The sequence below is a fragment of the Phyllostomus hastatus genome, unplaced genomic scaffold, assembly GCF_019186645.2.
Source record: "Phyllostomus hastatus isolate PE091 unplaced genomic scaffold, TTU_PhHast_1.1 phas_contig_40, whole genome shotgun sequence".
NCBI lineage: Eukaryota > Metazoa > Chordata > Mammalia > Chiroptera > Phyllostomidae > Phyllostomus > Phyllostomus hastatus.
The window spans coordinates 89,983,516-90,010,137 of NW_025333872.1; the positions used below are offsets into that span (position 1 = coordinate 89,983,516).

A 26,622-nucleotide genomic window follows, 5' to 3' on the forward strand; every position below is an offset into this window, starting at 1 on the left:
TTAAACCTGTAATGTAGGTTGTGTGGTAAGGCTGTAGCAGCTCTGATGCTGTGCTTTCATGCAGGTCTCCAGCTGAGCCGACTTTTCCCCTCCTGAGAATACAAATAGATTCTAGGGCATTCTCTCAGTCCTGCCTAGTCGTGATACTTTTTAAAATTTCAAGATCGATAATAGTTGTTCTATTTTTTTTTTTTTGCCTGGTAGTGTGGTGGGGACAGAGCAGAGTTAGGGCTGGTGGAGGAAGGCAGAGGAGGAGTGTGGTAAGAGGAGAAAGGCCATGTGCCCACGTTTCCCTATGTCCATTTCTTCCCTATTTTCTGGGTTTTTACCCTGTTCCCGGCCCTGGGGTAGGCCTACAGGATGGGCAAATCACTGCTCCTCACAGAACTGGCAGTGTGCATGTTGCTGTGTGTGTGTGTGTGTGCATGAGCGTGCATTTACATGGTCAAGAATAAATATAAATGTGGACATACATACCTACATAGGAGACCCTCAGGTAGGGCAGGAGGAAGACAGAGTAATTTCCCAGGGGACAGCTGAAGCTGCAAGGGATGGAGGCCATGACCATCGGGGTGGCAGGAGGCCTTTCACAGGGGCGACATTTGAAGGTCTTAGGGAAGCGCACGCCAGACAGAAGGAACGGCAAGTGCAGATGCCCTGAGTCTGGAAGTAGAGGGAGCTCCGTTTCCTCATGGGACAGCCCGGGACCAGGGGGGCTCTCGGGGGTGCATCTGGGGAGAGAGGTGAGAGGAGCAGTGAGAGGTTTGTGGAAGCCACGTCAGCTGGACCTTACAGAGCTAGGAGAGACATTTAGGTTTTATTCTGAGCTCAGTGGGAAACCAGCGGAAAGTTTAAAGCAAGGGGATTTCTTGATGTGTTTCCCACGTTTAAATAAACACCTCCTGTTTGGCTGTATATCTCATCTGCTCTCTGTTGAGATATAATGCCAACAGAAGGGAATAGACTCTCATTTGATTTAGTAGGAGGGAACAGATCCTAAAGCGGCTCTTTAAACAGGAAGCAGGACTGGCCTGTGGCTTTGGAGTTTGTCCTTCCGCTGCCCTAGGAGTCTCGGAGCCTGGGGTTTGCAGCGGTCTGATGCGGTCCTCTCTCTCTGTCTTCCCGCCCCCAGTAACAAAGGCATGGAGCATCTGTACAACATGAAGTGCAAGAACGTGGTGCCGCTCTACGACCTGCTGCTGGAGATGCTGGATGCCCACCGCCTGCACTCCCCGGGCGGCCTCGAGGGCGTCTCCATGGAGGAGCTGCACCAGGGCCCGATGGCCACCGCGGGGCCCCCTTCGTCACATTCCTTGCACACGTACTACATCCGTGGGGAGGCAGAGGGTTTCCCTGCCACGATGTAAGAGCTCCCTGGCTCCACCGAGTTTCTGAGAATCCCCGCAGCCTTCTGCCCACGTCATCCACCACGACAGCAAACTCTGCTCCCAAACGCACTCCAGCATGCAACCACCAACCACTATGGCTTTATAATACGAGTGGCCATCCGTTTGCTTGCTCAGCTCTTAGCGGCGCGCCTTCTTTTGGGAACAGCCAAAGGGACGCCAGGGCTAAATTCTTTGTAACAGCTCTCTTCCTCCCTTTGCTGCCTTCTAAGCATAAGGATTCCTGCAGCTTTTCATAACTGAACTCAGTCTAGGAGCTGGGGCTCAGACGAGCCGGGGCATTTGAGCTCCTTGTCGAGAGCCAGGCCTGGAGAGCGGACATTTCACCTCTGTGAAGCACTTTTTAACGAATCTAAGCCACAGGAAAGAATGGGAAGTGGCTCCTTTAAATGCTGACTTGGAGAAAGCTAGATCAAGGGTCTATTACAGTGTCCTCTTGTATTCCTAGAGTAACGTATCATTGATTGAAGTAACACTTTATTGCTCGGTCGCGTGGCTGTAGCCGACTTATTCAGCGATTGTCTATTCATTTCCCCCGTAGGAATACAGGGTGCACACAGGGAAGGAAGATCCCCTAGTTGTCAAGACTTTGTCAACTGAATACACTGCACCTTCAGATTTGCTGCACACTCTCTCGTTGGCTTTTGAGAGCACTACGTACAGGTCTTGGGTCCCAGTTAACCCCCGCTTCCCGGGGACCTGTGGAAAAGAGCAAGCTGATCCCAGTTAAGTCACCTCCCCATATGCCAGCATTCCTGTGAAGGATAAAATTCTTGTTTATTTTTTTTTTAATTTTTGTTTTTGTTTTATAAGAGAGAGCCCTCTCCCCACACGGCCTGCAGTGAGTCCGCGTCAGGATCTGTTGCGGTGTGGTCTCACACAGACAGCAGGGGGCGCTCTGCTTGGATCTTCCTGGTGTGTAATTTACACCGAACGTGAATTAGTCTCGCGTAGAGTGCCCAGCCTGTGACCAAAAGCCCTTTCAATGAGTGGGCACCCTAGTGACACTGTAAGCCCTGGGGCACTGGGCTAAAATAGTAAATGTGCATGACCATTGTAGTAGGTACTAGAGGACAGGGAGGAAACGGTTGACACTGGATGAGTCTGCGAGGCTCAGGGTGGCCCTGCCACGGGCTGCGGCTCCCCAGGACTGCCACACTGCACTGCGGGCTGCCCTGGGCTCCACGGGGCAGCCCTCTCCTCTCCATTCCCCCGCGCACGGCCCTGATTGGACGGCTGTACCCCTGCGGTTGGCAGAGCACACTCTGAAGCCAGGGTGGGCGCCGTGGAGTGCAGCGCACCCTACCCTGGCGGCGCCTGGGGCCTGCCCACACGACCCACGTGCCCTTGGTTATTTAGACATCTTCCAAATACAAAGGTTTGGGCTTGGGGGAGTGGAGGAAGAAAAACTTCCCCCAGAGCTCATTTCATTAAACTGTATAAGCCAGAAGAGCAAGACTAGAATTGTTGATCTATAGACAGAAAAAGAAAGTCTCACTCCAGCCACAGGGCAGCCTCATCTAGGACCTTTGCCTGTCGGGAGAGCAATTACGGGTTTCCTCTTCTCCGCTGAACAGGAAGCTTGGTTTCCTCCAGTGACCTCACCGTCCATAATCTGAACCCTGCTGAGAGGTGATGTGTCAGCCAATACCCCAGCCAAGTTTCTAGGGCTTCTCTGGGGATGCCTATTTCAAGACGTGGATTTCACTAATTTCTAATTGCCCAGTCGGTGGTCACTAAGGGACTGGGAATCAGGAAGGGCAACATTTTTTTTTTTAAAAAAGGGGTAGTTTTTTCCAGATATGTGCATCTAAACTTGGGGGCAATTTTATGTATTGTCCATTAAGAATATGTTTGGAACATAATTCTTTTGTTGTTGTTTTGTTTAAGAAGCACCTTCTATAGTATAATATATATATTTTTTTGAAATTGCAATGCTTGTTTATCAGACAATTGAATGTAGTAATTCTGTTCTGGATTTGATTTGACTGGGTTAACATGCACAACCAACAAAAATATTCAGTTTTTTTTCTTTGTATGCAGTCATTGATTGATGCCTAAGTCCTGGTGATTATTCATTTAAATGAAGATCACATTTCATATCAACTTTTATATCCACAGTAGACAAAATCGCACTAATCCAGATGCCTATTGTCGGATATTGAGTGATAGACAATCTTATGTAGCAGAGATTATGCCTGAAAAGGAAAATTTATTCAGGGCAGCTAATTTTGCTTTACCAAAATATTAGTAGTAATATTTTTGGACAGTAGCTAATGGGTCGGTGGGTTCTTTTTAATGTTTATACTTAGGTTTTCTTTTAAAAAAATAAAAACAGACAAAAAATATTAGGACTATAGATGATATAATACCAGCTAAATCCAAACAATGCTACAGTGGAGGGTTTTACATTATTCATCCGATGTGTTTGTATTCATATTAAGATACTACTATATTTGAAATGGGCAGAGAATACCAGAAGGCTGGAATGTTAGCCCAGGAGTCTCAAGTGATTATAGAAATCTCTTTTTATTCTTATTTGAAGTGCCACTAATGGACAGCTGACACTTTGTAGCTAATGTGACTGTCCAGTGTAGGGAACATACTGTGATTTTCCCCCACGGTGAGGCAATTGAGAGTTTAAAAGACACGATCGGCCTGGGGCGGGGGATGGGGTGCTGTGGAGAAGTGGGCTCAGGAATCTGGAGAATGGGAAATACGGCAATAGGAGTCTGGAAAGTGTTGTGAGGCGGATCAATGCTGGTGTCTGCAGTACACACCAGGGTTCAGACTTCGGCCCTGTGAACCACAAATCACTAGCACTATCTGACAGCCATTTCTGAAATGACAGCTCGAGTTCCCCGGGAAGGACCGGTGGCATCTGCAGTCCAGGCCAAGGACTAGCCAGCGGCCTGGGTTCCTGTTGGCCGTTGCCAGGCTCTAGGCTTGCTGTCACGATTCTGTAATGCCGTCACGCGACAATCACAGAGGCTAGTTCATCCAAAGAGAACACAAAATCCCTAGGGAAGTGCCATCTGAGACTAGTTCTCCCAAATAACTTTGTAAGTATGTTTAACCGCGTCAATACCCCATGCCTTTCCAGGGCCGAACAAACAAGGGCCTTACTGATAAACTACTTTTGGTCCCATTCAGGTCTTCTCACCTGTTAACAATCTTATAGATTCCCATGGCCATTGATGTAGGCCACTGGTATAGAGTACCCCTAGATGGAACCCATCCTAGATCATTTTCCTATTCCAAATCTTCTGCCAACTCTGAGATGGACCGTGCACAATGGGAATGATCACTAGGGCCGGAGTCATGTCTAATATTCACCAGCAAACCTGCTTTGGGAGAGGAATTATTGAAGGCAAGTAGAGTCATACACTAGCTTAGGAGGCGACCACAGTTCTCTCTGGAGCAAGTCTTGGGAGGATGGGCCCAGATCACACCGAGTACTTCCTTAGGTGAACTCCCTGCAAACTTACCCTCAGCTGTAGCAGATGACTTTCACTGCGGTTCCAAACACCCATCTTTCTCTTTCATGTGACTACTCTAACCGCATTTCCTTTCCATTTGGATTTAAGTGAGAGTGGCCTCTTTCTAAGTCGTTTTCAAGTGTTTTCTAAGTAACGGCTGCCTCTATTATGGCACTTCAATTTTTGCACTGTCTTTTAGATATTCAAGAAAAATTTCTATTCTTTTTCTCACATCCAAATGTGCCTGAACTTTTAAAATATGTAAATGCTGCCATTTTTTAACCCATCTCGAGTGTGTTTGCACAGAGCTGTGTACCCTGGACACAACATACAGCCCCATGAGCAGGTGCCTGAGACACGGACCCCTTTGCATTCACAGAGAGGTCATTGGTTACAGAGACTTGAATTCATAAGTGACATTATGCCAGTTTATGTTCTTTCATGACTTAAAAACAATGCTTTTTGTGCACTACATACTCTTCAGTGTAGAGCTCTTGTTTTATGGGGAAAGGCTCAAATGCCAAATTGTGTTTGACGGATTTATATGCCCTCTTGCTGACGCAGACCATTACTGATGTGATTCTGTTTTGTTGCAGCTTTGCTTTGTTTAATGAAACACACTTGTAAACCTCTTTTGCACTTTTCAAAAGTAAAGAATCCAATGGGATGCTCAAGCACCTGTAAACAATTTTCTCAATCTATTTGATGTTCAAATAAAAAATTAGACAAAAGCAACCGGTGTTTTGTTTGTTTTTGTTCGTTTGTTTTTGGTAAGCTCCATTACTTGCCAATGCTTCACCACTGACCACCTAAGACCAAAATGATGAAATGCATCCACAGGGCACAGTGAACCCTGACCATCAGTCAGATGCCAGGCCCCTGGCCCACATCCACGATCTCCTCTTCCAGGCACAGGAGGCAGTGGGTGGACACTGGGGTCAGGCACACCTGGCCTCGCTTCTGACCACCACCACATACAGGTTTTATGATGGGGCTTCCACTTGCGCATCAACAAAACGGTTTCAGGAACACCTAATTGATAGGGTGGAGGTGAGGAGTATATGGCGTGCTCATTAAAACTGTGTTTTGTAATGCCTCACTCCAGCCCTTTCCTGTGAAGGAGAAGGAGGAAGCTTGAGAGTAATTTTTTTTTATGAATGAATGAGTGAATGGATGAATGAATGATCTGGAACTTACCTAATTCACTCCAAAACCTCTCCACCCATCACAAAGGTTGAAGCAGGAATGACCTGTGCACCATGCTTCTGTCCCCCCAGGTTTCCGTTTCAGGACTCCTTGCCCTCTGCACAGCTGCCCGCACGCTCCCTTTTACCCGTGTGCTCTGTGAGTTGATGAACCGGGAGAAAAACACAGTGTGACTCATTGAGAGGCAGCATAATACGCGCACAGGCTCTGCTGCCAGATGACTCGGTGTGAATCCTCACGCTGCTGTTTATTGTGAGACCTTGGGCCAGCTACTTTCCCTGCGCCTCCCTTCCTGCCCCTGTGAAGAGCATTAACAGTGCCACCTGCCTGGAAGGGTCACCGTGAAGACGACTGGGGTTAATTCTCGGAGAGCACTGAAGGACAGAGGCCGGCACGCTTCCCCCTTCCCGGATCCTCTCCAACGGCGTGTCTGCACTCACACCTTTATTCGGGTGAATTTAGGTTTTTCACATTGTTTGAGTCATTTTGATTCCGAGTAACTCTTTTGTTTTCTAGCTCTAGCATACCTGGGCAGACTCTTCAACCTGGACTTTCCCTGGTTTCCTCATGTCTAGAATGGAAATAAGAACAGTGCCATCCCATTGGGCTATTATGAGGATTAAAACGATAGATACCTAAAATGCATGGCTATCACTATTCTAAGGGTTATTACCTTCTGTGAGCATTTGCATTTAATGGAATTACTGATAGGTTGGATTTACATTTGCCATTTTGTTACCGTTTTATACATCTCTGTTTTCGTTTCTCCTTTCCTTCTTACTGGTCCCTCCATTTTTGTTAAACATTTTTAGGGTGCTATTTTAATTTTTCTGTTGATTTTTGGTCTCATTTGAAAATTATTTTCTTAGTGGTTGATCTTACCGTATACAACTTGACTTATCAGTCTATTGTGGACTAATATTAACTGATAAACTAGAGTAAAAATCTTTGCTTTGAAATAGGTCCATTCTGTTTCCCTCCATTGTATTATTATTGCCATGTACATTATATCACTATATACTATAAACTCAGTGATAAAATGTTGTATGTACTGGCCGATGAAATTTACCATATTTTAAATAAGTGAGAAAAAATACACCTGGTATTTATAGATTTTTAAAATTTGAATCTTCGTATTTACCATTTTCAGAACTTTTCATTGTTTCCTGTGGATTTGCGTTACTGTCTGGTGTCATTTTCTCAGTCCAAAGAAATTCTTTCGGTATTTCTGGTAGAGCAAATGTACTAGCATTGAATTCTCTGTAATCGTTTATCTGGTAAAGTATTTGTTCCACCTTCATTTTGAAAGATAATTTTTTCCTGGGTGTAGAATTCTTGGTGGACAGATTGGGGTTTTTTTTCAGCACTTTAAACATATCATCCATGGCCTCTAGCCTCAATTGCTTCAGTCCTCTGATGCTCACCTGTCTGCCGAGTCACCTTTTCCTTGCTGCTTTCAAGATTTTCTCTCTCTCTCTCTCTCTCTTTCTCTGTCTCTTTAATGACTACGATGAGTTTAGGTGCAGATCTTTTTGAATGTATCCTACTTGGGATTCACTAAGATTCTTGGATGTGTAGATGGATGGTCTTCATCAAGTTGAGGAAGTTTTCAGCCATTACTTTCTCAAATAACTTTTCTCCTCCTTTCTCCCTCCCCTCTCCTCTGTGACTCTCATTAATTACATGTCAGTTCCTTTGATGTTGTCCCCCAAGTTTCTGAGGCTCTGTTCGTTTTTCTTTCATCTTTTTTTCCTTTTTCACCTCAAATTAGGGGATTGCTAGTCACTTGTCTTCAAGAGGACTGATGGTTTTTCATCTGCCACCTTGAATTTGAGGTTGAACTCTTGTAGTATATTTCTCATGTCAGTTATTTTCTGTTCCAGCTCCAACATAAAAAACTTAGGTTTTTCCTTATAATTTACATCTCTTATTGAGAATTCCTGTTTGTTGATTCATTGTCACCATATTTTAAGTCATGTGTTAATCCTTTAGGCACCTTAACGTGTTTCTACTGGCTGCTTGGAGTCTTTTTCGGCTACAACCACCATCTGGGGAGGCATATACATGGTTTCTTTCAACCTCTTAATTCTGAAGTAGGTCACTTTTTATAATTTTTACTGAGACCTGGACATTTTAGACACAGATTTGTAGCCACTCTGGACTCTGATCCTCCCGAAAGTGGGGGCTGTGGGTGCTGCGTCCTGTCGTTCCTCTCTTCGTTCAGTGACTCATCTGGGTTAAATGTGTGAAATTCGTCTCTCCTGTAGTGTTTGGCCTCTGATGTTCCTGCTAAGTTCTTACATTAGTTTCTTGTTTTGGTTTTTAAGCTTGACTTCTTGGGAACTGCCCTGTGTCTGCATAGCTTTGCGGTTATCCAGTGACTGCACAGAGATTGCCCAACACCTGGAGCCAGCGAGGCGTCTGTCCTCCGCTGATGGGTCCGTGTGTCCACGAGGGAGCCCATGGGACTGTCAGGCTGTTTTCAGGTCTGACCCAGTTTTTCACCTGGGCACTTTCTGGTCTCCGTTACCACGTTATACAGCCTCAGCCAGGAATGTGCTTGCCTCAGCCACAGCCACAACCCCAGGGTAGTGGAGCTGAGCCTTCTCTGCTCATCCACCAAATCAAGTGAGTTGCCTGAGACCGTGGCCACGGCAACAAAGCTGTCAGTCCTCGTGACGTGCCCTGCTGTGCCCCTGACCAAACTGTGGAGAGTGGGGAGTGGAAGCAGGCCCCAGTGAGAGTGCCACAGATATGCACTGTAGTTGCCCAAAGTTCAGCAGTTTTTTAAGCTTTTGGTCACTTTGCAGAGTGCTGAAATGCTTGTTTTGTCAATTTTGTTCAGGTTTATAGTTGCTTTTTGGAGCAAGGATTTACGGATCTCCCTACCTGGCCAGCCTTAGCTGGAAGTCCACCTCTCCACACATCCTGTCTCTCTCTTATTATTATTCTCAAAATATGAAGGAACAGAATTGTCTGCATGTGCCATATATTATTTCCAGTGTTCAGAAAGCTTTCAGGAGAATGTGTAGTCATGTGCGGAACTTTTAAATCTACCACTGGGGTGTGTCACGGTTAGAATGCTTGACTGGGGGGTAGACTCCACTCCCACAGTGGCTCCAGACCACATTCTGCAACGTGATATACTCTTAAGCCTTTGGGGACATTTACATTTGGGATTTCTCTATTCAGATTTGCTGCTCCAAGAACATGGCAAATTTTGAGGCAGCACATTTTCATTGCTTTTATTATGTGGGCTATGTGCATTAAGAAGCTAGTTTTAAATTCGCAATCATGTTGCTTAAAATTGTGGTATTTATAACCACCACATAGAGTAAAGCTAAGGCAAGGAGAAAGGTGTTCACTCTCCTTGTTCATTCTTCAAAGGTATGTTCATTCAAGGATAGAAACACACCTTTTAAAATATACTTTATTGATTATGCTATTATAGTTGTCCCATTTTACCCTCTTTACTCCCCCCTGCCCTGCACACCCCCTCCCACCTGCATTCTCCCCTTTTAGTTCATGTCCGGTGACTGAACAGAGAACAGTCCAGGGTTGTACATATACGTTTTTTGGCTTCTACATTTCCTGTACTATTCTTAACCTCCCCTATTTTCTACCTGCCATTTATGCTATTTATTCTCTGTACCTTTTCCCCCTCTCTCCCCCTCCCACTATCCCTGCTAATAACCCTCCATGTGATCTCCATTCCTGTGATTCTGTTCCTGTTGTAGTTGTTTGCTTAGTTTGTTTTTGATTTTGCTTTTTTCTTAGGTTCAGTTGTTAATACCTGTGACTTTGTTGTCATTTTACTGGTCATATTTTTTATCTTCTTTTTTTTAGATAAGTCCATTTAACATTTCATATTATAAAGGCTGGGTGATGATGAACTCCTTTAACTTGACCTTATCTGGGAAACACTTTATCTGTCCTTCTATTCTAAATGATAGCTTTGCTGGACAGAGTAATCTTGGATGTAGGTTCTTGCATTTCAGGACTTTGAATACTTCTTTCCAGCCCTTTCTTGCCTACAAGGTTTCTTTTGAGAAATCAGCTGATAGTCTAATGGGAACTCCTTTGTAGGTTACTGTCTCCTTTTTTCTCTTGCTGGTTTTATGATTCTCTTCTTTTATCTTGGGTGATGTAATTACGATGTGCCTTGGTGTGTGCTTCCTTGGGTCTCACTTCTTTGGGACTCTCTGAACTTCCTGGACTTCCTGGAAGTCTATTTCCTTGGCCAGATTGGGGAAGTTCTGCTTCATTATGTTTTCAATTTCTTGCTCTTCCTCTTCTCCTTCTGGCACCCCTATGATTTGGATGTTGGAATGTTTAAAGATGTCCTGGAGGTCCCTAAGCCTCTCCTCATTTTTTTTTTGAATTCTTGTTTCTGCATTCTGCTCTGGTTTAACATTTATTTCTTCGTTCAGCTCAAAGCTGTTGATTTGAGTCCCAGTTTCCTTCCTGTAACTGTTAAATCCCTGTACATTTTCCTTTTTTTTCCTTTTCATAGCCTTAATATTTTCCTCTCATTTGTGACCATATTCAGCCATTTCTGTGAGCATTCTTATTTATTACCAGTGTTTTGAGCTATCCATCTGATAGGTTGGCTATCTGTTCGTCATTTAATTATATTTTTTCTGAAGCTTTGATCTGTTCTTTCATTTGGGCCATTTTTTTTTTGTCCCAGTGCATGCACCTGTTATGTAGTAAGGTGTGGAGCCTTAGATGTTCACTGGGGAGGGGGGCAACCCACATCGCTGGGTTGTGATGCTGTCTGTGGGGGAGGGGATCCCAGAAGGAACAGTGCCACTTTCTCCACTCTCAGCTGGTTTTCAGTCACTTCCCCCACTTCCCACAATCAAATTGAGCCCTTCTGGTGCTGATTCCCGGGTGGCTGGCTTTACGTACATTCTAGGACCCTGTTGGTCTCTCCAACAAACTGTCCTGTAAGGCTGGGAGTTTCTCCTGCCACCTCAACCCCCACAGAGGGGGTTCATAGTCAGAGGCTTTGAGGCTCTATTTTCCCCACATTGGAACCCTGGGTTGTATGGTCTGTCTCACTCCCCAGTTGTTCCTCCAGGTTTATCTACACACAAATGTGGGGTGCCCGCTCCACCAGCTGCTGCCTCACCCACCCCGGTCCTCCAGCTGCTGTCTTACCTTGAGTCCTCTCTGCCCGGCTACCCATCTCCACCCCTCCTACGGGTCTGGATGAAGGTTTCTTCTTTAACTCCTTGGTCGTCGGACTTCCTTACAGTTTGATTTTCTGGCAGTTCCGGTTGTTTTTTGTTTTTAAATTTGTTGTTGTCCTTCTTTTGGTTGTGTGAGGAGGCACAGTATGTCTACCTGCGCTTCCATGTTGGCCGGAAGTCTAGGATAGAATCACACTTTCTAATGGAACTGCCTACAGATTATCCGGGACACCTGGTTGAAGGTACAGGTGGGGTGAATTCTCTGCAACAGGAGGCACCTGTGCATGGACTGGATCGCTCTACTGGTAACTCAAAATGTTGAAGAGGATCTCTCAGCAAATGGAATGATCTTTGATTTTCCTTCAACCCTCAGTCACAATGCATGCACAAGCATACACACAAGAATAACATTTTACAAAAATAGCATTTACCCAAATCTCCCAATCCCCTCCCTAGCCCCTCCAAAAGATAAGGTACTAAGGGAGTACTATTCATATTGGAGAGCACCCCCTCCAAACGTTAAGGCTGCCCTGGGCACCCACAGACCTGTGCTCTAGTGCACAGGAGATGAGATTAGTAGAAATGCCTGTAGGAACCAACCTGGTGCACGTGAAGCCTGTCCGGGGCCCGTGTCACCCTCTCAGGCGAGGGCCCTGCCAGCACCGTGACCTGCTGACCCACAGCCCGAGTCCCAGCTGCAGGCACAGACGAGCCCTGTCTGGGAGGCCTCAGCCTCAGGAGCTGGAGACTGGGTGCCCAGAGTTGTGGTTGGTTCCACCCTGGGTCAGCATCAGTAACAGGCTGGGCTCCGTTCCAGCTCCTCTTCCTCCAGCCAGTGCCGTGAGGCCGGGTTTTGAAGAAATCCGAGATGTAGCAAACGGTGAGGTGGACCACCAATGTGCAGTGTAGGAGGCCCACGAGGACATCACTCCAGTGGTTTGGGGTCAGACAGCGGGTGTAGCCCACCCAGAGGGCAGAGGCCACTAGAAAGAACCGCAGTGTGCGGGGGAGGGGGCATGGCGGAAGGGGAGGCAGCTGTGCCCCCTTCCAGCAGAGCTGCCTGCACATAGAAGCAACAAGGTCAGCAGTGCAACCCAAGGGAGGGACGCAAAGACCACGTGGCACCGGCAGGTTTCTCCCGCACGCCTTCCCCACCTGCACATCGATACACGGAGCTGTTGACACGGCTCCAGTGCGGGTGACACACCGCCAGGAAGCGGGGCTGCGGGTGGCCGATGTGGGGCTCGCCAGGTCTCAGGGACTGGCCCACTGCAGCCCCAGCAGGACTGTCCCTAGCACCTTGTAGACACCAGCCACGTAGCTGTCGAAGTCGGAGTGGGAATAGAGGCGGTAGGCATACACCAGGTAGTTCCCTCGGGCCGAGACAAGGATGACGGAGGCAGCGACGGTGACTCCGGCTGAGAGCCCGTGGGTGATGGTGTCTGGACGCTAGGGGTACCAGATGGAGTCATTGCCACAGCGGAACCCTCACTTGTCTGGGGCATTCAAGAGTGTCAGGATGACGAAAGGCACAGAGGCTCTGCTCTAGGCCGCCCCTGCCCTGGGCCGCACCAGCGTGGCCCATGCCATGCTGGCCCGGCCACAGGGTCCCTGAGGTTAGATACACTCTGACGAATGAGGAAACTGAAGACTGACACCGTTGAGTGAGGTCCTCAGGATCAGAAATCTCGTGAATGGCAGACATTGGATCCCTCCGGACTGTAAACTTAATGGGTACTTCTTAAGTGAGGGTTTGGGCTTCCTGGGGCTGACCTAGAGTCACAGCAGAGATGACATTTTACCCCAGGCCACAGAAAGTGCTAATTTTGTATTTGAACAAGTGTTCACACTTTATGCACTTTCACAGCAAAATGTGACTCTTCAAAGAGTCACATATGGCCCTGAGTTTGAGAGAAATATGTTCCTCTCTTCCTGTGGGTGGCCCTTGGGCATGGAAGCTTGAACTTGGGCACTTCTTCTGCCATCATCCCTGGCACTCGGTGCCAGAGGCTTTGGTTTCTAAGGTCACACCAGGCACCTTCCCTGCCCCTGGTTTCTGCCAGGAGCGGTGGGTGAGCTGAGCACTGAGTATCCTCTGTACCTTGGCATCAGCAGGCGCTCTATTTCTAGCTGATGACCTGCGACCTTGATGCCGCAGGCAGCAGCACCCTCACCAGCAGGAGGGCCTGTTTCAGAGGTGACGGTACCTGGGCCAGCCTCCCTCCCTCCCCTGGTCACAAGACCAGCTCCTATCTCAGGGCCTGGGAACAGGACCATGGCAGGCAGCCAAGGCACGTGGTGTCTGCGTAGAATGGTCAAAATAGTCGCGTTCACCCTAACTAGATGAAAGCAGGGGGAAAAAACTGGAACAAGGAAGCAGTGGGCAAACATTTTCAAAAGTGATTTTGAAAGCATGTGGGAACACCTCCGTGGCGGGGCCGGCTACAGAGGAGAAAGAGACTCCAAAGTGGCCGACTCAGGACAGCGTTGCCCAGAGCCAGTGACCCAGAGGCTGGGGGACAGGCAGCACTCTGGGTGACTTTCCAGACTCCGTGCGCCACCAGACCTTTCTCCAGCGCTGCAGCTGTCATCAGATGCCTTTTTTTTTTTACTGAGAAATCGATAATTGTGGAAAAGGCCAGTGAAAGGTTTGTAAGCTGATGAACATTCCTGTGGACGGATTGATGGATTGCCGTCACCCCAGGCTCCGCGGGGTCGAAGCTGTCAAGACTCCTGAGTATTTCCACAGCTGCCACTGGGAAGAGCCTGTGTCAATACCCAGGACCCTAGGTCGCAGGCTGGAGGGGAGCGGGGGATGACAAGGGGAGGGTGCCGTCTGCAGGAGGGATCCTGTCACCACCTTGGGGGGCTGCTTTGCAAGTGTCCCCAGCCCCTGAGCACACCAGATGCAGGTGCAGAGTCTGGGGACTGAGCCGGCCACAGTCCTTGCTTGATGCTTCCCTGGGGAGGCGTTACAAACTAGGCCGAGTGGCCCCTTCGCTTATCTTTGACTTGACTATTAAATATTTTAAAATACCTTTTAACAATCTTTACAATCCAATCCATTCTTGAATGCTCTAATAAAAAAAAGTGTATGGGAAAGCATTAGCGGGTTTATGAAAAGGCAGGACGTGTGGGAGAGAAGCTTGTTTTAGCCCTGGGATCATGAGAACCTGGGTCCAGGGAGTACAAAGACTTGGACCCCAAAGGCACAGAACCCACGGACGCTGCAGGCCTCGTCCTGTGGAAGAAGCTGCTAAGTTTTGCCTTAGGGTTAACAGAACAGTAGAAAGCCGGCATCAGAGACCTTAAAGCAATGTGGAGCTTTTTTGTTTATTTTATATGATTGCATAGAGGCAGAAAGAAAAAACAGATGCCCTTTTATCTTCTACTAATGATAATTTTGTTAATATTGTTTTATGAATAAAACAAGCAGCCATTCCTGTGGCAAGGAGAGAGAGTGCGCCTGGCGCTTTCGGATTGCCTGGGTCCCCTTTCCAGGAGAGTGTGCTGACAGGTGGGTCCTCCTAGGGCCCAGGTCCCCGCCCTCTATGACACTGGAGACTCGGATTCTCAGCAGCTGCCAGGGCTGTGCAGGCCTCTGGGGTACAAAAGAAAGCCTTGAGGAGAAACCAAGGCTTGATGTCACCAAGAGGAGAAGCTGCCTGATGAAGGCCCGCGGTGCTAGGGCCTTGCCTAGCCAATAAAAGAGGCTCGGAGCCCTGAACAAACAAGATTTATCACCTGCCAGACTAGGTTGCCACCGGATCGCATGCCCACTGAGCTCTGAAAAGCCATGGGTGTGCTCTCCTCGCCAAAGGGAAGGACCCAGCCGCGAGAAAGCAGCTGCAGAGGGGCCGGACCCTCGCCTTCCTGATGGCGGCCCCTGCGCTGAAGACCCAGCGAGGACCGCTGGCCTGGCAGGTGCCTCAAACAGGACCAGGACACGGACACCTCTGAGAGGCCACAGGGTTGACAGAACACTCAGGGCCTACGCCTCGTGACAGAAGACACCACGTCCATTCCAAAGACGAACACTGAAGTCCTGGCCACAGCCAAACCCAATAAAAACTGGAGGGAGAAAGGAAAGAAACAAAGATTCCTTGATGGAAGCCATGGAAGCGTTTCCAGGGGAAGCACCCCAAATGGCACCCGGACTGAGGTCGGGGAGGGGGTGGTGGGGGGGCAGGGGAGCTGGCCAAGAGCTGAGCTGACCCACCGGGATGCTGTCCTGAGAGGTTCTGTCAGCAGCCTGGGGTCTGGAAGGCCCCAGGTCGTCCCCAGGGTGGCTCTGCCACCAGCCTGTTTGCCTTGGGCTGGCACACGTTTTCTGCACCTGGCCGGAGAGCACCCGTCTTACATCAAGCAGCCTGCCAACATGTTTCACCTGTCTGTGTCTGTTTTACAACTTTTTAAACATATACAACCCTCTCTCGGGTCAAGAGTCTACAGAAAGGGGCTGCGGGGCTGTTGTCGTGACATGTGTCAGCGTCTGGGGCTGCGAGTCCCGTCCTGTCCTCTCTGACCAGCTGAGAAGGGAGCTGGCGGCCTTTCTCGCTGTCGGGTTCTCATTCTGAGCCGCGGACTCTCTGAAGGCGAAGGCGCTGGGGGAGGGGAGGGCCTGAGGCTCAGGCCAAAGCCCCTGAGAGCGAGCAGAACATAGGGAGAGGTGGTTGAGAAGGAGCAGATCTCAGGGAAAAGCAAACCAGGGTAAACCTGCATTTCCCGAGAGGCTCTGCCTGTGAGTCCCAGGGGGCAGTGGACGTTTCCCAGCCCCTTCACTTCGCTGATGGACAGATTTCGTCCGCAAGCAGGGAGACGTCCAGAGTAGGGTAGTGGCTGAAAAGTGGTTTTTCTTTAACAAACGAGTGTCGTTTGGAGGCAAGCTGTCCCCCCAGGAAAGCTCTTCACCCAGGAGCCCTGGTCAGGGAGCCTCCTTGAGGAGATGGGAGTCTGGCGCCACCCTGCCCTCATTCCCTGGAACCGACAGGCACGGTGCGCCCAGCGCGCTCCCCTGCAGCGGAGTGAGCCCTTGGGGTTCTGCTCCTTTGAACACATCACCCATCACCATTGATGCTGGGCATTCCAAATCATTTTTTTGTTCACTAAACACCGAATCAAATGTCTCCTCATGCAACAGCAGAGCTCCCTTATCCTTCGTCTTTTAAACTCATCATTATAGCCCTGGCTGGCGTAGCTCAGTGGATTGAGCTTGGGCTGCAAACCAAAGTGTCGCAGGTTCGATTCCCAGTCAGGGCCCATGCCTGGGTTGCAGGCCATGACCCCCAGCAACCGCACATTGATGTTTCTCTCTCTCTATCTCCCTCCCTTCCCTCTCTGAAAATAAATAAAATCTTTAAAAAAATTGTCATTATGGCAATTTGGATTTTAAAAACATATCATCCTCCTTGTCGTAATTTAAATGGTTGAAGTTGTTTCTCCCCCTCGTTACTCTGTTCATGTTGTTGAGCCTTGAATTTCATCTCTCAGTTTTTTCCTTGTGTACATAATTAGTGATTTTTCCTGCAAAAATGGAAGCATATTATAGGAAATATTCTGTATCCTTTTTTAAATTTAAGAATATGTGGTAGAGATATTCCCCAATAAATAAATATATATTGATCTTATTTTTTTTAAATTGCTGTGTTACCGTAAATACTGTGTGTTGCTTACTATCTCATATTCCACAGGGCCCCTGCTGACCGACATCTAAATTGCTAAGAACTAGTAATACAAGGAAGTATGTTTCCAACTGGCATGGGGAGAGTTGTCTATTTGGACAATAACAAAGAAATCCCTTACTGTACATCAACTACAAAATGATTCCAGATTCATTACAGACCTACTAGAAGAAAGTACAAGCAAACATTTGCATAATCTTAAAGTGAATAGTCCTTTTTTAATGCAGACTATCCAGAATCCAAAAAGGAAAGGGAATCTGTCAGATTTGATGATGTAAAAAGTAAAACTTTCTGTGTAACTAAAGGAAACTGTATAAAGTTACAACAAATGATATACAGGTTTTAATTTTTCAAATATATGAAGAGTTCCTTGAAAATTGTATACCAAGATTTAAAAAAAAACAATAAATAGAGAGTAAAACAGATTCCAGAGATAATATAAATGCAACAATATAAAACATAAACTAGTCACTAAAATCCAAACTTTAAAAATGAAGAGCTATGGTTGCCCTCAGCTGGGCAGCAGTGTAGAACGCTGATAACATCTAGCCCAGCCTTCTGAACTTGTCTGCACGTGGGAATTCCCCAGAGACCTTCAAACAGATGCTGATCACCAGAGAGCACATTTCACCTGGTTGGGGTGGGGCCTGGAGCTGTATTTTTAAAAACTTCCCTGAGGAACCCTAATGTGCAGAACGGGGACGTTAATAATTTGGGAATAGTTCCCATAATTTGGAAACCGCTGCTCTAGATTTAGGGAGGGTCTGAGGAAAAGGGTTCTCTTTTCTACTCTGGGTGGGATTATATAAACCATTGCCACTTCTCAGAAAACGATCTGGCAGAACTATTTATGAAAATTTAGAACATACAAGCCTTTTGGGTTCAGTAATACCACCGACAACCGCGCAGCCGAGGGAAATAAACGCAGCGCCACACAGAGACAAGCATGCACGCACACGCCGGCCTGGCGTGTGCAGCATTAACAGCACAAAGCTGGGAGCAAGCAACTGTCGGGGGGAAGAGACTAAGCTCTCCAATGCAGCAAAGACGTGAATGTCTACAGTGACGTGTCTGCTGAATATTGCTAAGTGGACAATGTCTGTCACAGGGTAATAAAAATAGATCCATTTTTTAAAAAAGTATACACACTTGCTGTTTGAATAAGAAAACCAAAAGGCACAGAAAGGTAACATTAAATTGGGAGGCCATCGAGGGGGAGATAGGAAACTGTTAATTTTTCTTCAGAAAGCAAGAGAGTATTTGAAATTCAAATTGTTGATTTTTTAAAACAATTAGCTTTAAAATGGAAATTATAAAAAAGAAGAAGGAAGGGTGTTTGTCCTGTGATATATGAAAACATAACAAAGTGACCAATATACTAGTGTAGTTATACAGATTTATAGTATATATTTATATTATGTCTTATTATTATGTCTTATTATATTTTTAGAATATACACATATACATGATTATTTTAACCAGTTCTATGATGTACTGCCCGGGAGCAGAACACATCCCTACCGTTTCAGTGAACCTGTAAATCCCGTCCAGCAGTGTGGTTTGTTGGGAGTGGGGGAGGTGAGCTGTGCCTGGTGGTTTTGGGGTCAGGGGTCACTGCCTGCAACTTTCCTGGATGTTGGCAGCTGCTTGGCAGCCTCGCCCTCGGAGCCCAGCCACTTCCTTGGGAATGTCTGGCGAGGTTCAGGCTGGGCTGGGATGTACTCGTGGGGGGCCCTGAGATGTCCCTTTGGCCGGAAGGTCTGGATTTTTCCTCAGCCGTCTATGGCAGCCCATGCAGTCCTCAGTGGCACAGCTGACAAAGGACTTCCTTCTCCTGTATTAAGTAACAGGTAAAAAAACAATTTGCAAGGTTGCTTCCTTGCACTGTGACCTTCATGTTTTGGAAAGGTCACATCCAAGTCCCAACTGGTTTCCTTGGCTCCCCAGAGGAAATATTCCTTATGGTTCAGGGTGTACTACAGCTTTCCGCCTTCCTCAGCCTTCCAAGACGCTGCTTCCACCGCGGAGTTCCAGTGAAACCGCCCAGTCCCCACCTTCTGCCTGCCGAACAGGAGCTGGGCGCTCCCCGCCTGTGCTAAGTGCCCCGCCGCCCTCGGAGAGGCTGCTTAGCAGAGGCGGCGGGAGGTGCCCCCCAGTCACCCAGTTCCTTCTCTTCCTCATCTGAACGAGGGGCCTCCCTCGGAGTCAGGGCCCTCCGTGGTGTTCCCAAGTGGACTCCTGGTGGATATTTTAAAACTCTCAGGGGAAAGTTCATGAGAAACCAGAAACTAAAGAATGAAAGTCAATTCTTTGGTTTCACCGTCTCTGGGCTACTTGAGGTATGACAATCAGCCACCATTTCCACAATGTGTTATTTTTTTTTATTTTTTAAATATTGTGCTATTTTTATTTTTATTTATTTTTTTAGATTTTACTTATTTTTAGAGAGGGAAGAGAGGGAGAGAGAGAAACATCAATGTGCGGTTGCTGGGGGCCGTGGCCTGCAACCCAGGCATGTACCCTGACTGGGAATCGAACCTGCGACGCTTTGGTTCGCAGCCCGAGCTCAATCCACTGAGCTACGCCAGCCAGGGCCACACAATGTGTTATTAAATCTAAAACTGAAATGACCGGTCCTGGTAAACACCTCCTCTCATCACCCAGATTAACATCTTGCTGCTGCCTATGGCTGAGCTGAAAATGGCCTCTTCATCAACCACTCCACCTGCTTCCATTTCCACCGACCAGATCTATGTACGTGCTTCGGAAACACGTCCCACTGTAACAGGAACCAGGTGACAGAGTAGCGAAAGGGACATTCCTGTCTGACAGGAAATTAGGACAGGTCTCACAGACTTAATCTCCCTCTTCTCCCCTACAATAGAAATTGTTTCTATTTGCTTCCTTTCTAGCCTCCTCATTGGCCTTCATTCCAAGTTTCAAGACACAACTGACTGCCCTGGCTGGTGTGGCTCAGTGGATGGGGCGCCGGCCGGCAAGCCAGAGTCGCCTGTTGGATTCCCAATCTAGGGCACATACATGCCTGGGTTGCGGGCCGGGCCGCCAGTAGGGGGCGCGTGAGAGGCAACCACACATTCATGTTTCTCTCCTTCTCTCCCTTCCCCTCTTAAAACAAACAAACAAACAGACAGACAGACAAACAAACAGATACAACTGGAAGGAAGATACAGATGCTCCTGTGAGTCAAAGGCCCAGTGAGAAATGCTTTCAACGGGGCAGTTAAACAAGGAGCGATGTGGTGCCTCCTGGCTGGGAGGTGACTCCTGAGGCCTTTGGAGTAGTTTCTGCCCCGTAGTGGGTATTCCAGAAATACCTGTGATGTGAGTGGATGCTACCCCTCTGGGGCATTCCTGGACCTACTCAGCATGGGCTTGGAGGATTTTTGCACAAGTCCCTAGGACTGTGTTTGGTGATGGTGATGGCGGACTGGTGGGCGGGGGCCGAGAACACATCTGTCAGGACTGCGCTTGGGCCCATCCAGCCCAGCTCCTTTGAGACCCTGCTATTCTGGCCTCAGTCCGCCTTCCTAAATCAACTCTCTCCACTTTTTTTTTCTTTTTGTACTTTATAATCTTTTATGTGGCTTGTGAATAAAATTTTGTAGCTTTAATTTCTTAATAATTGGCCCCAGGGCATCGGCTGTAAATCAGTCCACACTAAGCTGCCTTCTTACAGCAATCTCAGCCTCCGCTTGCTGAATCTCCCGGCCAAGGCTTTCAAAGGTGCGTCTTCTCACTTACGACAAAACTCAGGGACGCTGCTCTCACCCCATTTTCCAGGAGTAGACGTTTCTGCTCCTCGGCCAAAGCTTCCCCCAATCCTTCCACTCCCTCTGGATTTCATAGGAAGTCACTGCTTTTAGTTTCTAACCCTTTATTTCTCCATCTTAGCTTTATAGAGTGTATCTTCCCTCGGCTTTTCTAAGATTTCCTGTTTGCTTGTGCAAATCTCATTACCAAAACGTTATTAATTCTGCCCTCCTGGGTCAGTGGGTGGCCTCTTTGCCATGCCTTTCCTCACCCACCACTCTCTTGGGATGTTGCACCCTTATCTGCAGGCCAGAGCAGGGCACCTTGACAGTAGTGAGAGCCATTGATGTCCTTTTATCCCTTCACTGTTCTTCCCAAACCTCCACCTCACTCAGGAAGGTTCTGCTGGACGTTCTCTCCTCTCGCTTTCTCCCAGGTAGCTGCTGGTGCAGGTGAGGACGCCCCTAGAAGACCCCGGGTCCTCTCCCTCCGTGGGCTTATGAGAATGCAACGACTCTGGGCAGAAACCCTAGTCTCACCTGCGGCTGCCTTGGTCCTTGCTAGACGGCTCCCATTACCCTCTGGGGAAAGCCGTCATCTCATAGCCTCACAGCTTGCACTCACCTGGGCTTCCTGCTTTTGTTTTATGTCAGTACTCTGTGATTTAAATCTTTGAAAATTTTAATAAAAATGTATGTTATGCATCCCATTGGGTACTGCACATGCACATGGGTTTTTAGAAAGGCACAAATAGGACTATACTCAAGATTTTTCTTAAAGTTTTTTTTTCTTTTCCAGCCACATTTAACATTTGATTCTTCAGGGATGGGAGGTGCCTAGTAAGTCAGTTCATTGCAATGTGGAGAAGAAACAGTTTCGAGGTCTCTTGTCGCTGGTCTTTCCCATGGCTAATGTCATCGTGCGGCGATGTCCCCAGCAGTGGTCACTTGTGTCTCTTGAAGGGTTGGGTTACTCTAGAGGCTAACGCCCCAGGTATTTGGAGCAGCGGTGACGGGGCAGCGAGAGGGGAACAAGGCTGGAAGAGTGGCCCACCTCCGATGAGCGCCCCCGGCACCTGTGCGCCCCCATCTCCGCCGTGCTCACAGCCTTTCCGGAGGCAGGAGGTGAGGCAGCGCACTACGCACAGGTCTGTCTTCCTTGGAAAAGAACACAACTCTCATCTGTCCCCGGAGCACGGTTCCAGCGGGGAGGAGAGGGAATAACCTGAGGGCAGAAAGCAGAACCCGTGTGACAGAAATGCCGCCCGAAGGAAGTCCAAGCGAGAAAAGTCTTAAGTGCAGCCCCACGGGGCTCAGGAAGGTCTTCACGGAGGAGGCGGCTGTGAGCTGCCTTGTGAGGGAGGAGGAGGGGTGAGAATGAAAGGACGGAGCTAAGAAGGTATAGAGAGGGTGTGCTTTCCCACGGGTAACAGGACTGAAATCACCGCAGGCATCTGTTTGAAATGCGAGCCCTGAGGCAATGCCCCGGAGTGTGAGTAGGAGGCCTGCCCAGGGCCCCCAACGGAAAGTCCCCGGACCCCTAGATGGGAAGGTGCTCAGGCTACCAGCATCATGGGAGCTCTGGGAGGCAGGTTCGGGTCATGGTGAGGACCTCAGTCTGGTTTACATCCTCGATTCAGAGCAGGACTCGTCAATGTACTACCTACAGGAATCAGACCGGTACACGCAGTGAGAGAGGTTGATGGGATATAAGTGCAAATGTCAAAACTGTCTCTCCCTACAGTTAAGGAACAGCAGCCCCTTCTCTCCAGCAGTTACCACCCATTAGGAACACGTGCCTGGGACCAGAGCTCTCCATCTGCAAGAGAAGCCTGAAACCTGGGCTTAGTATAATTCCTCCTCCTCCAATTATCACACAGTGGACTAAAATGCCATGAGCACCCAACAATTCCATGAGGGCCACCAGCTGGCAAGATCAGAGGGGCAGAACCAAATCTTACTGCATGTGGATGCGAATGATAGATAGAATTGCATTTCTTCTGGTAGACCATGGAAAACAATAGAAGGTTCGGGAGCAAAGAAGGGAGCTGAACAAAGCCTGCTGTAAGAAAATTCACATGGCTCTTGGGTACTCTTGGGACGAAGTGGGCAGGGGGCCCCTCAGTCAGGAGACCATAGGAAAGTCAGTTGTGCAAAGGGAATAAAAAAAAAGGAGAGTATGAAAGATGCTGAGAAGCAAGAGCCGAGGAGTGATGATTGGCTCTCGATGGAAGGGGGAGAAAGGAATCACCCTCATTCTTTAACGCATACCTGCGTTCCTGTCTTGTTCATCCTGTGGGCAGATAGTTAAGTTTGCACTCTGCTCAACAGGAAAATTTAGAGTCATTTCTTTAGGGGAGAAAGAAAGCACAGACAGAATATTTTATAGTATCTATAATAAATGCAAAGAAACCAATACAAACAAAACTTAGCTTTAGCAAACTGTACATACATAAATATCTCTTTTTTTTCCACATAAAGCCTTCCATGGTCTTATTTATTACATCCAGTTCTTCTTTATACTTTTTAAAAAAGTGCCTTTTGGATTTACAGCTGTGCTTCTCAAGCAAAGGATAGAACATCATGCCCCAAAGGAAAACGAGGTAAAAGGAAGCTGCCATATAAGCTTGTAAAAACTGTATGTTACAAGGTTCTAAAATCTCTTCAGCGCTGCTGGGCTGGTAGAGTGCTGGACGCTAACGTGGCGCTCAGGTGGCGTCACCTACTGAATGGACGGGGCCCACCATGGGAAAGCTGCCCCGACGGCGTGCTGAAGTCCTTGGGTATGCAGAGAAAGGGCCGAAGGCCCAGAATATACGTGTCCAGAGACCGCTGGAGGTCCTTCATCTCTTTAGCACGGAGGCTCAGAGTTTTCAATGATATTTCTTCCAAACCTCTATCTTCTGTTTGCTCTCCTCCTGCCACTGTTTATCATCCACCTCCGAGGTCATGATTTGCACACACGGGTTCAAGCTGCCACACCAAGGGCATTCGCCAAGATTCAGGTCCTCTTTTCACTATTTTGGGGTGGCTTTGGGCCAAATCCTCCTTACACTACCAGCACCACTGCAGATTGCACCTGCTTGGCTCAGAGGGGCGGAGGGCCGTTTGTGTATCTGAGCATGGGGTGGAACGACCGGGCGAAGTTGTTGGACAGGGCGCAGCTGTAGTCTTCCTCTGACATGGGGACCAGGCAGGCGAGCCCGATGAGCAGCAGCAGGAGGAGCTGGAGCGGGAGGGCCGCGCGGAGCACTCGGAACAGGAAAGGGCGGCCGGACCGCGCTGGCCGAGGCTCAGAAAGGGAGGAATCGGAGCCACCTTTTATGGACCTGAGAGAGAAAGTGACAGAAACAACTCAAATACCTTCCATGATGGATGGATGCTGCTTTTAGTTCCCTCACCTCCCTGGAAGCTAAAGGACCACGCCAAACCCAACCCAACCTGGCGATTAGCTGCCAGCCTTCCTTCCTCGGTGTGCCCCGGCCGTCTCCCGCCACCAATGGAAGAGTTGCTTGGCAACGGTGCTGTTGAAAAGTTAACATTTAGTCAGTCGACTAAAGGTAACTAATTGATGTCAAATTCCACCCCTTAATTGGGTAAAATAGTTCCCATCAACAGAGATAATTGCTCTGTACACATCCTACCAGCAGAAATGAAGTAGATCTGGGATAATTAAGATGTGGATGTTTGATGAAGTGCATTTTTGGTTAAAGACTACCCGGAGCACCGTTAGCCAAAATTAGTTGCTGTCAGAATTGTACGAAGTGTTCCATCTAGTCATCCGGGGTGTGCCCGTATCCACGCAGCGAGGAGGAGAACAGCCCCAGTCATTTTGTGCAGACCCGTAAAGATTAATTTGATCTCAGAGTGTACCCTGGTCTCATCTTGCACTGAATCAGCATCCGGCCCTGACATCAGTGGGTTCCGAAACTGTACGAACAAGGATGGCAGAGGAAGCCGTCCTTGTGGGCACACAGAACAGTACTGAGTGACTCAGACCCTGGGCTGATCCTATTGTCTATCAGCTGTGAGTCTGAGAAGCAGACACAAGTTTTCTGAGGAGGGCACTGTCACCCTGTAGGCTCCTTCTTTCTGCTCAAAGGTCTACCTTTCCCTTCTACATTTATATCTCCCTACCCGCTACACTGTGCATTAGAGACTGAACACGAATTTCCAGTCTCATGAGAAAGATGGCCTGTAGATGGCCTTCCATTGAATATGGAAGTCGATTCTGGGTGATGTGTTCATCCCTTAATGTTTTGTTTGGTTACTAGTAGAAAAGATGAAGAAAGGAATTTTCTTTTACAAGTGTTTGTAAAACACTTTACAAAGAAATGCTTTTGTACACACACACACACACACACACACACACACACACTACAGGAGCAAAAAGAATGGGTACTAATGAGACTCAAGCCCACCCCCCCCCCACACCTAGTATAAATTCTCTAACGGTAGTAGTCTCACTCAGGATTAGGGCATTGAATGCGAGGCCACTGGAGAAATACAAGCGTGTGAAAACTGTGTTGGTTACTCTGCATGCTTTTCTCTTAAGAGAAGACTAGGTTTCCAGCTGGACTACTCAAAACTCTTTAATTAAACCATCGAAGAAATGTGGGGAACGAACAGACGGGTCCTCTGTAGCCCCGAACAGTCCTATACCCCACTGTGTTTTTAGTGCACATAGTGAAAGAATAATCGCTGGCCTAAATTGGGACTGCGTTTCTTTTCTGAAAACTATAACTAACGGCTTGAGTAACCTTGAACAAGTCACATCACCTCCAAGCGCCAACCTCTTGTTCAACGCCTCCAAATTAGACTGGATTGTCTTCCAACTTGGAAGTTCCGTGTTTTATACATTTTATGTCTTCTCCTAATTAGTCAGTGTAATATTCTGGCAGCTGAGAGGCCACAAGCATTCAATCACCATCTAGTGGTCAAACTGATTAACGGCCCTCAAGCCAAGGCCAATGAGCTACTCCTAATGAGCTGAACAGGAAGCCCGTATATTTTGTGAAATACAGTAGAGAATAAAAGAAGAATGTCACATACTGATCAATAGAAAACAGGAAACTATTGAGTTTTCTAATAAAATGTTCATGGTGAGCATTCTTAGAGAGTATACAACCTAATTTTTGTAGATAAATTAGGTTGTTTTGTAGATAAATTCGTCTCCTAATTTTGCAGATAAATTGCTAAGGATAGTCAACATTTATTTTTCTAATGACTAGGCAACATACTAAGCGTTTATCTCATGTCATCCCCAGAATAGCCTTCAGTGTGCTTGTTTTCTTTTTCTATAGATGACAAAAAGGCAGCTCAGAGAGGTGATGCAAGGAGTAACTTAGAGCTGGCAAGTGGCAGAATTAAGATTTCAACCCTGGGATTTTAACGCCCGGAATTTGGACTCTATGGAGAGGGTAGATGCCTTGCCCCAAATCCCACGATCAAAGGAAGGATGAAGCAGGAACTCTGGGTCCCAAGTCCCTGCCTCCCATACTCTCTGCAAAGCTTTCTGTTTGGTGACATGAATGAAGGTCATCCGAGTTAAAGAATGTCACGGGTGCCTTGCATGAAGAAAAAAAAGGAGAAAAATATCTGTGTCCTGAAATGTTGGGGAGTGGTTTCTTCATGTTGAAAATAAGTGCCTCAGCCCTGGCTGGTGTAGCTCAGTGGATTGAGCGCGGGGATGCGAACCAAAGTGTCACAGGTTCGATTCCCAGTCAGGGTACATGCCTGGGTTGCAGGCCATGACCCCCAGCGACTGCACATTGATGTTTCTCTCTCTCTCTCTTTATCTCCCTCCCTTCCCTCTCTAAAAATAAATAAATAAAATCTTTAAAAAAAAAAGGTATCCAAGTAGACTTAAAAAAATTAAAAAAAAAA

At 47.6% G+C, this 26,622-nt stretch overlaps 2 protein-coding genes and 1 pseudogene across 15 annotated transcripts in view; 1 reads left to right on the forward strand and 2 right to left on the reverse strand.

Moving 5' to 3' along the window:
- The window catches only part of ESR1 (estrogen receptor 1), a 366,173-nt gene extending 360,553 nt beyond the window's left edge, over nt 1-5,620 (forward strand). For all 4 annotated transcript variants that reach the window (XM_045843476.1, XM_045843477.1, XM_045843478.1 and 1 more), the window contains one exon: nt 1,133-5,620. In XM_045843476.1, the coding sequence (XP_045699432.1) occupies nt 1,133-1,367 (235 nt within the window). In that variant the 3' untranslated portion in view covers nt 1,368-5,620. The remainder of the gene's footprint in view (nt 1-1,132) is intronic.
- Nucleotides 5,621-12,020: 6,400 nt separating this feature from the next.
- Nucleotides 12,021-23,583, reverse strand: LOC123821879 (annotated as a pseudogene).
- The window catches only part of SYNE1 (spectrin repeat containing nuclear envelope protein 1), a 410,287-nt gene continuing 406,780 nt past the window's right edge, over nt 23,116-26,622 (reverse strand). For 10 of the 11 annotated variants that reach the window (XM_045842725.1, XM_045842724.1, XM_045842726.1 and 7 more), the window contains one exon: nt 23,116-24,065. In XM_045842725.1, coding sequence (XP_045698681.1) covers nt 23,825-24,065 — 241 coding nt within the window. In that variant the 3' untranslated portion in view covers nt 23,116-23,824. The remainder of the gene's footprint in view (nt 24,066-26,622) is intronic. The other variant, XM_045842731.1, reaches the window with a different exon arrangement.